The sequence below is a fragment of the Ceratotherium simum genome, chromosome 15 (genome assembly GCF_057802395.1).
Source record: "Ceratotherium simum simum isolate JZ-2026a chromosome 15, ASM5780239v1, whole genome shotgun sequence".
Taxonomy (NCBI): domain Eukaryota; kingdom Metazoa; phylum Chordata; class Mammalia; order Perissodactyla; family Rhinocerotidae; genus Ceratotherium; species Ceratotherium simum.
The window spans coordinates 11,727,829-11,742,782 of NC_141914.1; the positions used below are offsets into that span (position 1 = coordinate 11,727,829).

Sequence of the window (14,954 nt, forward strand, 5' to 3'; positions counted from 1 at the left end):
CACCACTGGACCATCCACTCAAGGAGTAATTTTGATCATTAATATTTACTACAATTTTTCTTCACGTAGCCTGAACAAACACAATGATCTTTTCAAAATATAGAATTATTTAAAGAAAGATTTTGGTATTCCTTGTTTGCCTGACCTGAATATCTTTAAAATTGTTCATAGGAAACCAAAGACTTATCTTTTCCCTCTATCGTCTGGTCAGTTTTGGGTTTTTTTCCTCATTTTATCACATCAGTAGAAAATGCAAGAGGAAATTACATCCCTGTTGCTAGTGGGTTATTGGGAATAACTGAGATTGGCATAAATGAGACCATAGGCTTCAGATCAACTAAACATCAGTAACATTCACAGACCTGTGAGGCTCTGAATAATGTCTGTGTCACCTTCCTGCCTGAAAACAGTGTCTCGCCATAATCAGAGGGAGTAGATATTACAGGTGACAATTGCCAGAAGGTAAATCTGTCCCTCTAAGGAGCTCCAGGTCTTTTGTTTCATTTCTAATCAGAAAACTACAGCTTTCATAATGCCAGCAGACATCGACCAGATCATGGTTGGGTCATTATTATTATTTTTAGTCAGCTCACAAGTTGGTTCATTTTCATTATTTTTTAAATCAGTCTATCCTCCCCCCAAGAAGTTCACTGGTCATAAAATAAATAAAATCAATGTGACGTCCACTTCTGTTAGGAACAATGGCTATTTTCAAGGAAGATTTAGTTTCACCTAAAGCCTAATAAATAAAATTGATGGGACACTGAGTGATAAACTCTGAGGCCTGCAAAGGACAGTGAGAGGTCGGTCACCCTAGCCCCTTCCAGACAGGGTTGCTGAGAATCAAATGTGACAGCACGTTCAGAATGCTAAAAGCAGTAGGCCGTGGCCAGTCAAGCCTGTCTCCAGAATTCACTGCAACCCACGTTTATAGCGAGAACCAAGGGGCATGGAGCTGCTAACGTGCCGCCATGTTTGCTCCCGTGGACAAAGCCACAGAGAAGGCCAAGCTAAATTCCCCCAGCAAACCGGGTTAATCTCTCCCAGAGCACATGGAAAGATTTCAGACTACGGGAACATCACTGAATTCAGAAACGATACACGGCAGCTAATTTACTAATAAGCCATGAAGTATTGTCATAAATTACCTAAACTAACTGGTACTTGTCCAATTAAATGAACAAACTACATCCTGCAAGGTAGTGGCCTTGGGGATTTATGGTACTTGTTTGTTTGCATGCTAATTTGCCAAATTTCATTAAGCAGCTCTGGGCCTACACATTCACCTTATGTTAATCAGCCAGGCCCTACAGTGCTCATATTTTCAGCTCTGTGTTTTTCCAGTCAAGAGCAAGACCATTTTTAATCTCGACAAGTTTCCTCACGCATTAACAGTGGAGGCCATGCATAAGCAGCAAATGCCTGGCGACAGTCTGCGTTAGGGATGATGGAGTGGGCTGACTGACGCAAGAGTTTAGTCAGGATGCCACGGGTGCTGCACATGAAGACCATTAAGAGAAAACGTGCAGAGCTCTCCTGCTCCATTTCCCATCCCCTGACGGAGCCTGAGTCCTGACAAGGATCAATGTGGCAAGTAGGGACAATTCTCCTAAATGAAAATAGACGAGGAGAAAAACACGCATTACCTTCTCGACGAGGTCTATGCAGGCTTGCAAACCCAGACCAAAGTCAATAGGCACCCAGTCGATGCCTTCTTTCCTATATTCCTCTTGTTCCAGAACAAACATGTGCTGATTGAAGAACTGTTGTAATTTTTCATTGGTAAAATTAACGCAAAGTTGCTCAAGGCTGTTACACTTCAAAGATATGAACAGGTAGGAAGAGAGAGAAAAATGAAATTGAGAAAATAGTAACTCTCTGACGTGATGGGTATGTTAATTAGCTTGATTGTGGTGATTATTTCACAGTATATGTGTGTACCAAATCATCAAATTGTAGACCTCAAATATATACATTTTTTAATTGTCAAATATACCTCAATAAAAAAATAAAATAAAATTGAGGTCCACTTGGAAAAATGAACAGTAAAGAGAAAACCATAACCACTATCATATGATGGTAAATAGACCAACAAGTCACAAATGCTCAATTAAATTCTTACCTCCTTCAGATATATCCACAAATATAGATTATTATAATAAAATAACACTTGACATTAAAATTCAAAATCATAAAAGTTTCCTTTACCTCTATTTAACTTTATTTAAGGCTGAATTAATTTCTTAATACAATTAATTATAATTATCATTATTGTTACTTATTAATATTTAATAATAGCTCTTTTCCAACCAAAGTAGCTCTTAAAGTTTGCACAGAACGAATCTCATCGTTTCTTGACTACATTTTCCGACATTCAATTCACATTTTCTAATCTCCTTGTAAATACACATTGACCTCATTCTTACCATATATACTTACATCAAGGATTTCAAAACCAGTGATGTCAAGAATGCCAATGAAGAACTGCCTTGACAGCTTGGCGTCCAGGGCTCTGTTGATACGTGCCGCCAGCCACTTAAACATCCTCTCATATATTGACTTGGACAGGGCACCAACAGCATAGGTCACCTGGAAATCACATTGAGCCCATTCCTTGATCTGACAGCAGTGTGCATTTTAATTCTGGGCATTCCCCAACAGCAGCCACCTTCTAGTAAAATCAGGATATATTTATTGACTTTCTGTGGTTCTAGCCTGCTGCTGAGTACAATGAGAGAGAAGGAAGAAGCAAGGAAGGGAGGAAAAGGAGAAGGGAGGGAGAGAGAAGGAGAGGGAAAGAGAGGTAGGGGAAGGAAGCGAGCTAGGCTGGTGCCTGCCTACTGATCACTCCTGCGAGAGAAATCCCATTCCTATTATCAAAGGACCAAATTCCCTGGAGTAAGGTGGCAATGTGCTCTAAAGCCTTGCTAATCAAAGTGTGGTCCTAAGACTGCAGCATCAGCATCACCTGGGAGCTTGTTAAAAATGACGACTCTCAGCACCTCAGCAGCCAGTCCCAGGCCTAGGAATCAGAATTTGCACTGTAACACATTTCCCCGCTGATTCCTATGTACCATATCGTTTCATAAGTGCTGAGAGAGAGGTTAGGAATCTGGAATCCTTAGCCCTTATCCTGCTGCTGCTGTTGCTGCTGCTAATAAATTGTGTAACCTTCGGCAAGTGACCTAACCTCTCTAGGCTGCAGTATCAGCTGAATAACGCTCTCCAAGGTTCTTTCTAGCCTCAGCTTCTATCTTCTTTATTATATTAGTTCCCAGTGTCGCTCTCAACTCCCTTTAGGGAGAATAGCAATTTACTGCATCATTCTGACTCAGATTCTCCTACTGTAGAACTCAGGCTTCATTTCTCCTCCCTGGAAGTGTGTGGCAGAGGCTCTAACATAATCTCCTGGGGAAAGCTCCAACCTCTGTGCCTGGGTGCTGCTGTAAGAATGCAGATCCTGCTTCCATGATGCGAAGGCGCTGCTGTAGTAGCAGGTTTCTGACAGACTCCCAGTAGGAGTGAATTTCAGCTGGACAGTCTCCAAGCCTGGAAGCATAATGTGCTCCAACCGCTTAACATTTAAAATCGGCCTATCACATCCATCCTTCAGCTGCCCAGGAGAGAGACCGCAGCAGGAGCCAGTCGGTGTCTGGTGGTGATTTAGTTATGAGTCACCCACTCTCTGATCAGTGATCTTGAGTCATTTCCACAGTGATCCATAAGCCGGATGGCATCACAGTTTTTTATTATCGGCATCAAGAGCACACTCGCACACATAAAGCACCAAGAGTGATTTTTGTCCTCTGGCACACCGAGGAAATCACTCACTGTCTACAGCAGTCACTTTGAAACTTTGAAAAGAACGTGACTAACTTGCTCACCTCTTGTAATTCCCTAAATATTTGAGAAGAGGAAGTGGGAGAGAAACCATGCAGCCAGGGGTGGGGAGAAGAGAAGAAACACAGGAAGAAAGCCTGAAGATGTAGGCAGAGGAAAAAATAGAGGGCATGGTGTCTGCTGCATGAACTAATGAAACCAACAAGCCAACATACTGCTCACTAATTCATCATTCTAATCATTTTCTGTCCAGCGAAGGAGGAATGAGGCAACTAAACTGACCCATCCACTTTTCAGGGCTAAACGGACCCGTGTCTTAGTTCACAGAAGGCTTTGATTACAGGGGGCAAAGTGCATGATAGACAATACAAAAACAAACAAAGAAATGAAATCAAATAGCCATATTTTTAACCACTTTGATCCCTGCCTTTCTCAGCTGTAAAATAACAATATTAAAACACGCACATCTCAGGGCTTTTGGGAGAGAATCAGTGAGGCCAGGGATGTAAAGATACATCGAGGATGTAAAGATAAATCGCACAACATTTGGCACTTAGTATCCAATAAGTGTTAGCTCCCCTTTTCCCACCCCCTTCCCACTTTTCTCACTGCCTCATCCTCACTCCAGTATTTACTCGCCATATTACCTTGAGCAGTGAATCTTTGTAAGACTCACTGTCTTTAACTATAAAATGGAAATATACATAAGAGCAAGTTTGCAGGTGTGTTGTTTGATTGCACGATCCATACAGAGTACTTAGCATGGCACCCATAGTAAGTACTCGATGGCTACGGATTATTATTATTGTTTTATCATTATTAATCTTTTTAAGTTAAAATAACTTATTTCTAATAGGCATAGTTAGAACTCTCATGGAATCATAAAATACTTGACCTGAAGAAACTCAGTTCTTGATAAACGTGTATAGAGGCTCTCAACTTGGGATGGTACCTCGCCCAAAGGAGGAGTGGATTTGAAATAGGGAGGCATTTTCTGGTTGTCATTATGACTGAGAGGGCTACTGGCATTTAGTGAGCAGGGATGCAAAATCTCCTACAACATGCAGGACACTCTCATACATGAAGAACTGTCTCATTTAGATGCCAATCACCCCTCCAGTGAGACACACAGAGGAATTCAACCTCTTCACTGGGGTGCTCAGAGAGATGAATATGTCTGACTGAGGTCCCAGAGCTAGTGTTAGAGCTAGAACTAAATTTTGTATAGAGTGTTGACACTGCAAGAATTTTTGCCATCTTTTGCAATTGTCATCAACGGAGCATATACATCTCTATTCTTAGCAGTGGCAATTGTCTCTATAAAGTCATTAAAATTCCTAAGAAAAGAAAAGCCTTACAGTGTGCTTTCTTCCTCCGTCTTCAGTAAATGGAGGAACAGAGAGAGAGAGAGAGAGCGAGAGGTTAGAGGATGCGGGTTTTTTTTTTTCTTTTAACGTTGAATAATAATATATTAGCTTGCTTCACTTGCTCTATTATAGTAAAGGCTGGTGTGGTAACTCAGTCCCAGAGAACACAGTATTAAAGAGGAGAAGGTTTGATTTCAGTCCTCCAACGGGCTCATTAGTTTTATACAGAGAAAGTCCTTGTTCTATAATCATAGATGTCATGCATGCGTGTTGTGGTGAATATTTTAAAAAGCAAGAAACTACCAAACACTTCTAACCTCACTACCAAGAAATAGCTCAACTACTTGTCCTGCTGATCATGTTCAAGTTCAGCTCAACTTAGCTCGTTCTAACATTTATGGAGCACCTACTGCTTACAGGGCACTGTGCTAAGCGCCGAGGGTACTAAGACGAATTAGACACAGTCTAGAGCCTCGAGGAGCTTACATTACCAGGGAGGACAGCAATGTAAGCAAATTGTTTTGGTATAGTTAATATTATGGTAGAAGTAGAGTTATTGATTTAGAGAGCAAGCTAAACTAGGAAATTGATTTTAATTAGCTGTTGAAATGTTTTAAATAACATAGTCACATCAGATACCTTAATATGCCAAAGGAAATCGAGTTTATTGTAGTCAAAATAACTGTCTCCTACCACACATTTGTACATTTGTCTATCTTTTTCAGATTCAGGATGCATATAAAGGAAGACTCTCTGCCCCCTGAATACCAGCTGTGTGTCCTCTGGAATGTGTGTTATGTTTCCTAACTCTCAGTTTCCTCCACTGGAAACACAGACGTTAAGTATTCCTGTCCTGCTTACCTCTGGGTACTGTTGTAAGAACGGAAGGAGGTGAGACCTGTGAACACTTTACACATATTGTATGTGATCATACTATTTTCTCTTTCCAGAAAGACTGCATTTCTCAGCCCCTGTAGCTCAGGGGATGATCTGACTAATCCTCACCAACAGACTATTAGTGATAGACTTCCAGCCCCAGCAGTTCGGGTGGGTACACTTTCTCCACAACTTATCCTCTCCCCTCGTGCAGCAGTGGCTTCAGAGGCTGTGTGTTCCAGATGGCCTAACTACAAAATGAAGAAGCCTGTCCAATCTGTATTGGACTTGGTGTGAGCAGAAATAAATGTTTATTTTGTTGTCACTGAGATTTCAGTGTGTGTGTTACTGCAGCATGGCCTATCTGGTACTGACTAACCACATTAGAGATGTAAATTATCATTTTGAAATGCACTGGCATGCTTAGATGATCTCATTATCCGGCAGCCCTGGGAATATTTACTGCATCTGGCAAAGCCTCAGACCAGCAGTCCTTAGAGCACTTGTTATTCTATCATTAAAACATTCTCCTGAATGCTGAACAAACCTATGTGACTATCTGTTTCTCATCTCTGTTCTCAATCCCCTCCTCCCTTCAAATACTAACCTCAGCATATGTTCTGCAACCCTTTCTCAACTAATGCATTACTCTAAAGAGTCGATATCCCAAATAGGCGAGGAATGCGAATTTGCCAATTTTATTTATGTCAGGAACCACTAACTTTGAGAGCTTCTTAGCTGGACAACAAAGATGTTGATCACAAGCAAAGGGCTTGCCTCCATCTGCAAAGAGACTTGTTACCTAAACGAAACTGTCAAAACGGTATATTTCAGGCTAGAAAGGCTCTTAACATAAGAGCATTTACTGCGGGACGCGTCACACGAATACATCTGGAATACCCACCACAGTAGCTTTTTTTTTTTTTTTTTGCTTTTTAATAGAAGCTCTTGTTGCAGACATCGTCAGAAGTTGAAAAACATACAAGTACGATATGTAGACAATTATTACAGGATCATAGAATCACAACACTCTTGAAATATCGCCTTACCTGTTTTACATTTTGACCTCTAGTAACGTATTCATTACCAACTTTGATTCTAGGCTGGATCAAGCCCTTCACCAACTCAAAGGAGTTAATTCCCAGGAGGAAAGCAGCTTTGTCAGCACCTGGTCAGAACAAAGAAAGGGAGAGAAAAAAGGAAGGAGGGAGGGAAGGAGTGGGGAAAGAAGGAGAGGGAGAGAGGACGGTGGAAAGCAAGGAGAGTTGGGAGAGGGAAATGAAAAACGCTGTTAAAATCCATTCCGTTATAGTCAAATAGAGTGTGTTTAGACCTATGTAGCAAGGATGATGTGTTTAGACCTATGTAGCAAGGTAGACTGTAGTTTTAAAATAAATGCCTGGATCCTAAATGTTTAAAAGATTTTATTTCTTGGAAATGCAAATCAAAGCTGCAACAAAATGCCACTTCACACCCACTAGAATGGCTATAATCAAAAAGACAGACAAGGGGGCCAGCCCAGTGGTGTAGCAGTTAAGTTTGAATGCTCTGCTTCAGTGGCCCGGGGTTCGTAGGTTCGGACCAATGCACCACTCATCAAGCCCTGCTGTGGTGGATTCCCATATACAAAATAGAGGGAGATGGGCACAGATGTTAACTCACAGCTAATCTTCCTCAGCAAAAAAAGGAAAATTGACAGAGGTCAGCTCAGGGCCAATCTGCCTCACACACACACACAAAAGAGAGACAATAAGTGTTGGTGAAGATGTGGAGAAATCGGAACCCTCATGCATCGCCGGTTGGAATGTAACATGCATTGCTGGTGGTACAGCCACTATGGAAAACAGTTGACAGCTACTCAGAAGTTAAATTAGAGTTACTATAGGACCCAGAAATTCCACTCCTAAGTATACACCCAATAGAAAAAATTGTACACAAATGTTCCTAGCAGCATTATTCACAATAGTCAAAAAGTGGAAAAAACCCAAATGTCCTTCAACTGATGAATGGATAAACAAAATGTTGCATATAAATACAATGGAATATTTTTCAGTCATAAAAAGGAATGAAGTATTGATGCATGCTGCAACATGGATGAAACTCGAAAACATTATGCTAAGTGAAAGAAGCCAGACTCAAAAGGCCACATATTGTATGATTCCATTTATATGAATTGTCCAGAATAGGCAAATCCATAGTGACAGAAAGTAGACTTGTGGTTGCCAGGGGCTGGGGAGAGAAGGGAGTGGAGAGTAACTACTACTGGATACAGGATTTCTTTTTGGAGTAATGAAATGTTCTGGAATTAGATAGTGCTGATGGTTACACAACCTTGTGAATACACTAAAACTCAGTGAATTATATACTTGAAAAGGAATTTTATGGTATATAAATTATAGCTCAAATTTAAAAAGTATTTATTTCTTGATACTGGACCCTTCTAAAAAGAAGTATTTATCTAAAGGACATGGAAACATTTCATCTTTATTATTTGCCTTTTTTTCCCTTCTACATATATATTTGTAGATTCTTTGGATGAACAGAGACTTCTGCCATGTTATTTGATAATTCAAGACAACCACGAATCAACAGAAGCCAGGACACTTGCCCAGTACCTATCAAAAACATTTCCTTCTCCTGTGAAGTCTCTGTTTGTTCCATAGTGCCCTCTGCTGCCCAACAAGAATACTCGCAACCCACACAACTGTACTTTTATACAACGGTGCTTCCATTTTCTAAGGAAAGAAGGGGAGAGGAATGAGTGTTATCAGAAGGAAAAGTAAATAGGCATGTATCACATCATGTATTAAAAACGACAATGACACAAAAGAGTGCCACAAGCAAAAAGTTATAAGCACATTTCAAATGGTAGATTTCTTCAGTTAGCAAATAAAAGGAATATTTCACTTATCTGAAACCTCTCTGCTATGTCTTCCATTTTAAAAGAATCCTGAGATATGCTGGTATAGCTGATGTAGTCACTCTGTAACATAATGTCTAATAATAGAAGGAAATGCAGTTTTCCCTTACTTCGCCAAGAAGTACAAAATTTCCTGAACAACAACCACAAACAGAGAATAAAGTAAAAACCAAACACAATTAGAGAGCTACATGTCATTTGTAATCATGATATCAATTTCCTTTTGGTGGGCCTTTAAAATTTTCACAAGGGCTTAAAAAGCTGGACATGTTTGATTTGCTGGTTAACTAAAATCAATATATATTACACACACATTTCTGCAAGCTACATACCTAGTCTATGTCAGAGATAATGGCCTGGGTACTCAGCTGCTATGAAACCTTTCAAAATGCAAAGCTTGTTTGGGAAAATAAATGGAAAAATCAAAAGTAGAGCAGACAGGCCCATCCTATGCCGAGCTATCCCTGCGAAGAGTGCCACGTTTGGAGACAAAAGCCTGATTATTTCAAGCTGAGAATCCACTGGGTCAGAACGACAGACTTTTTGAACTGAAAGAGACTTTAGAGAGCATCTAACCCAAAGTGAAAATATTTAAGAGAAAGGGAGAAATGCAACATGCCTGATGAATCTGAGTGGAGATGAATAGTAATCAATAATGTGAAAAATGAGCAATTCCACTTTCTGTCCAGAAAAAAGGAGTTTGGTTTTCCAAGCTTTGGAAGCATGCACATGGACAACATAGGTAATTAGTCTCAAATTCATACATCTTTTTCCTAATGTAAAGAACAGTCCTTTGAGTCTATTTTTATCCATGAACTAAGGAAACGCAAATCCTCTGTATATTATCCCACCTTAACTTCTAAGAGAAGCAGCATCCAACACTACAGAATTATTTCTCACCTACTCCAGAGACAGCCACATATCGACAGACAGGGCTAGTATGCTTGGAGTTATCCTGCAGGTGTACATTATACATCACACGTGTTCTCCTTTTTTTTTTTTTTTGACAGAAAATAGTGATTATCATGTTCAAATAAATAAATGACTTAATTTTCACTAAAAGTTTACAGTTTTACAACCAAGATGAAAATAGTTTAAATCTATGAATAAATGTCCATCTGACATTCAGGAAATGCTGTTGTGAATATAGCAATGTCTATAAACACATTTTCATCATGTGACCTGAGGTCTTCCAAAAGAGGCTTTATGCAATTCCCACCAATACACGTCATTCCCTCAGGACCTTGTGAACAAACCCATGGATTTTAACTGGGCTGTATGATCTCACCTGGGAGAGGTAACATTTAGCCAGAGCAGGGGTTCTCAAACATTGGTGTAGATGAGAATAGCCTGGAAAGCTAATAAAGGCACAAAGGACTGGGCTTGCTGACAGAGGTTAGGGTCTGGGCCTATTTTCACCAGGTTCCCCGGGAGATTCTGATATACAGGAAGGGTTGAGAACAGAGTGCTTGTTACAGTGGTCCTCAACCTTGACTGCAAACTGGGGTCCCCTGGCATGTTGTAAAAGCAAACACCGATGCCTGAAACCACCCCCAGAGACTGGTTTTCTTTGGTCTGGGTGAGGCCTGAGCTTCAGATATTTAAAAGCTCCTCAGGTTATTCCAATATGCAGCCAAGTTTGAATACTACCGTTGGGAGAATGGTATCCAGGTTTGGTAACTACATTGTGAAGTCAAGAAGGTGGAGAGAACAAGGTCTGACCCACCTGAGAACAGGTAACGAGGGCGAGAAAAACAAAAGACAATCCTTTTGAACTTTACAATTCTATCCCAGTTCAGTCCCATCTGTAAATAACCAGATATAAAGAAAGGAACAAAATCCAGTTTTGTCAATCCACAATCTGGCTAATCTAAAAGAGGGGTTGTGACAATGGCATTCAATTAGTCTTTTAGGTAGGGTTAGAATATGATTTCTGAGCTGTGCACATTTTGTTAATTTATTGAACAAAGTTTACTGAGCACTTGCTGTGTGCAAGGCCTGGTGCTAGATGCCATGGTGAGAAGACAAACAAGACAAAAAATCCTTGGCATCAAGGAGTTTATAATCCATGAGAGTGAATTAAAAAACAGGCAAAAATAGTGGGTCAGTAAAACTACTGCATGAGAGACAAAGAAATCGAGAATTAGGAAAGTCTGAAATAGGCAGAGATCCCTTCTAGACTGCATGACCAGGGAAGTTCCAAAAGAGAAACAGCATTTGATCTGAGCCTTGACAGATGAGGAGGGTTTTGACAGGCCAACACAGGAACAAGAACTTCTGAGACAGAGAATTGCATGAGGTAAAGGCGCAGAGGCAGGAGAGCACAGGGGTGGTCAGAGAAGACAAATTGAACCAGTCAGTCAGGGAGCAAGCAATAAACAGAAAAGCGGGTGATTTCTGGTCATAGATGACATCTGATGTCACTATAAGGTATTACTCAAATAATGGGGAAATGTTAAAGGAGCTCTGAGCAGAGAAATGGCGCAGAGTCGGGCTTCAGAACGGTGAATTTTGTGGAAGTGTGCAAGACAGACCAGAGGGGACAGAGTACAGAGAAAGTGAACCCATTGCAAGACGCCCAAGTGAAAGGTGGCTCAGGTCTAAACTAGTAACAGGAAAGGGGAAAGGAGAGGCTGAGAAACACAACTAAGAGGTTTCCAGCCCGAGAGCAGACAGAAGAGCAGAGAGAAGTGAATATGAAAAGTCGAGAGGAAGACATCACGTGGGGGAGAAGGTGATACACTGAGTTTAGCCATGCAGAGTTTAGGGGAACCAGGAGTATGCAGCAAAAAGGTAGAAATGTGGGGTTGGAACCCTAGAAAGAGGTAAAGGCAAGGATGCCCCCTCAGGTCTGGGTGTCCTTCCCTTTCCACCCTCCTCTCCCCCTGTCTAGCTCCTTCACTTCCTTCCTAAATGATTAACTGGGAAAAAATGACCAAAACTTCATATATTAAGAGCCCTTAGAAATCAATAAGAAAAATCCAGCACCTCAATTTTAAAAATGGGCTAAGGATAGAAACAAAAATCCAAAAGAAGAAACAATACAAATAGGTAATAACATACAAAAAAATTAACTTTATTAATATTTAAGTGTAAAACAAAACCTAGCTAATTGGCAAGAGAAAAATGATAACTGCTAATGTTGGTGAAGTCAGTGAGAAAGTCACTCTCATATGCTGCTGGTGGGAATATAAGTGGTAAAATATAGGGCAGTTTGAAAGAAAAAATTACTTCCAGAAGTTCATTCTAAGAAAATAATATATATATGTTTGAATCTATAAGGATGTTCACCAAGGTTTTGTTCATGATGGCAACAATGTAGAAAAAAATTCAGCATTCAATAATAAGAGATATTTAAATTAATTATGATATATCCATAAACTGGAATTTTTTGTAGCCATCTATAAGGATATTGCAGACAAGAAGAAAGACGGTCACATATAATTTAGTGAAAAAATCTAAATGAAACAACACAAAGAGTAGAATCACATTTTTTTTATTTTAAAAAGTTACCTGTGCATAATCAGCTAGAAAAAAGATATGAAAGATACATCCTGTGGCATTAACAGTGATTGTCCCTGAGTAAGTAGGATTCATTTAACAGATAATTACCTACTACTATGTGCCAGGTACTGTTTTAAAACCTAGAAAAACAGCAGTGAACACACCAAATTAGGTCTCTGCTCTTACGGAGTTTACATCTGATGGGGACTGAGGAGTAGGATAGTCAATAAAAAATAGCTGTATGAATGACATGAAGAAAAATATTTAGGGTAAGGGGATGAGAGTGATGGGAAAGTGGTGGGGGTGGCCAGGGAAGGCTTTTCTGATAAGGTAACATCCAAGACGGCACCTTAATAAAGTGAGAGAGTAAGCCATGAGGATACCTGGGAAAAGGGAGTTCCAGAAAGAAAGAGGAATCAGTGAAAACATCCTGCAACAGGGGTGCTGGCATGCTCCCAGAAGAGCCAAGAGACCAGCGGGGCTGAGTGGAGGGGATGGAGAGAAGGGTAAATAGTGGGTGAAGGTTCCGAACCCAATTCCCATGGTGGGGGTGCGGGGTGGGGTCCACACCAAGCAATTCTGTGACACCAGCTGGGTGTTCTACAATTCAACTCAATTCTGACTCTTTCTACCTGGAGATAGCATCAGATTCCAGAGGTTAAGGGTTCAGTCCTATAAGACGGCGCCTCCCTGCTTCAGAAGCCAATCACAAGTCCGGGTTGTCACTTGAGCTACTGACCAACCAGCTATAGATCAGAAGTTCCAATGACCCCCTCCTCAGGTTCAATTAATTTGCTAGAGGCTCACAGAACTCAGAGAAACATTTTACTTACCAGATCAACAGTTTATTATAAAAGGATATAACTCAGGAACAGCCAGATGGAAGAGATGTGCAGGGAAAGGTATGAGGCAGGGGCACCAGGCTTCCATGCCCTCTCCAGGCATGCCACTCTCCCTAAATCTCCACCAAGTTGGAAGTTCTCCAAATCCTGTCCTTTTGGGTTTTTATGGAGGCTTCAATACATAGGCATGGTTGATTAAATCTCGAGCCCCTCTCCTCTCCCAGGAGTGAGAGGTTGGAAGGGGTGGGTGGGACTGTAAATTCCAACTCTCTAATCACATGGTTGGTGTCTGTGGTGACCAGCCCCCAACCTTAGGTGCAGTCTGAAAGTCACCTCATTAACATAACAAAAGACACCTTCATTACTCTCACCACTTAGGATATACCAAGGGTTTTAGGAGCTCTGTGCCAGAAACTGGACAAAGACCAAATATAAATTTCTTCTTACAAATCACAATAGCACAGTAGGAGAAGGGATTAGAGACAGATTTAGAGAGGTATCAAAGAGGACAAGGAGGCTATGATGAGGACTGGGAACTTATTTTGAGTTATGGTGGGATCCATTGGTGAGTCTAGAGCAGAGGAGAAGACATAGACTGACACACTATGAAAGGATCACCGCTGGCTGCTATGTGCAGAACTATCAGTACCGGGACATGGATGGAGAAAAGGGGACCAGTAGGGAGGTTATTGCAATAATCTGGTAAGAAATGGTGTCTGGGGCTAGGTGGTGGCAGTGGACATGGTCATGGTGAGTAGTTGTGAGTTTTACATGCATTTAAAGGTAGAGACAACAAGAAAGAGAGGAGTTCAGGATGACCCTGAGATTTGAGTTAGGGCCACTGGGAGAATCCAGTTGACATTTATTAAGAAGACTGAGAAGTGAAGAGTTGGTAGCAGGGGCAGGGTGAGATGAAGAGTTAGATTCTACCTAGAAAGACATTCACCACAGTAGAAAAAAAAACGTTGAAGCTAACGATAGGAGAATAGCTAAACAGACTATGGAACAAATGACTGATAAAATATTAAGTATTCATTTAAATGTTTATGAAGAGTTTGTAATAACACTGAAAATGCTTATAAGATTAATTGAAAAAGTAAACTCTATATACTAAATAGTGTATGCAATATGATTATGATCATTATTCCAAGCAAATTTGGGCCAGCCTGGTGGCATAGTGGTTAAGTTCACACGCTATGCTTCAGCGGCTCAGGATTTGCAGGTTCAGATCCCGGGCAATCTACATACCACGCATCAAGCCATGCTGTGGTGGCGTCCCACATACAAAATAGAGGAAGATTGGCAACAGATGTTAGCTCAGGGCCAAGCTTCCTCACCAAAAAAGAAACAACCAAATTCAAAATGGACAAAGGACTTGAATAGACATTTCTCCAAAGAAGATATACAAATGGCCAATATGCACATGAAAAGATACTCAACATCACTAATCATTAGGGAAATGCGAATCAAAACCACAATGAGATACCTTCTCATACCCATTAGGATGGCTATATTATCAGAAAACTCCAGAAAACAACAAATATTGGCAAGGATGTGGAAAAATTGGAAAACTTGTGCATTACTGGTGGGAATGTAAAATGGTGC

General features: G+C 40.6%; 1 protein-coding gene across 1 annotated transcript in view; it reads right to left on the reverse strand.

Annotated features, from left to right (window-relative positions):
* Positions 1 to 14,954, reverse strand: part of MYH15 (myosin heavy chain 15) — a 127,895-nt gene that overhangs the window by 85,065 nt on the left and 27,876 nt on the right. Inside the window, exons 12-14 of the mRNA XM_014792268.2 lie at positions 7,133 to 7,251; positions 2,440 to 2,589; positions 1,647 to 1,817 (exon numbers count right to left, since the gene is read on the reverse strand). Coding sequence (XP_014647754.2) covers positions 1,647 to 1,817; positions 2,440 to 2,589; positions 7,133 to 7,251 — 440 coding nt within the window. The remainder of the gene's footprint in view (positions 1 to 1,646; positions 1,818 to 2,439; positions 2,590 to 7,132; positions 7,252 to 14,954) is intronic.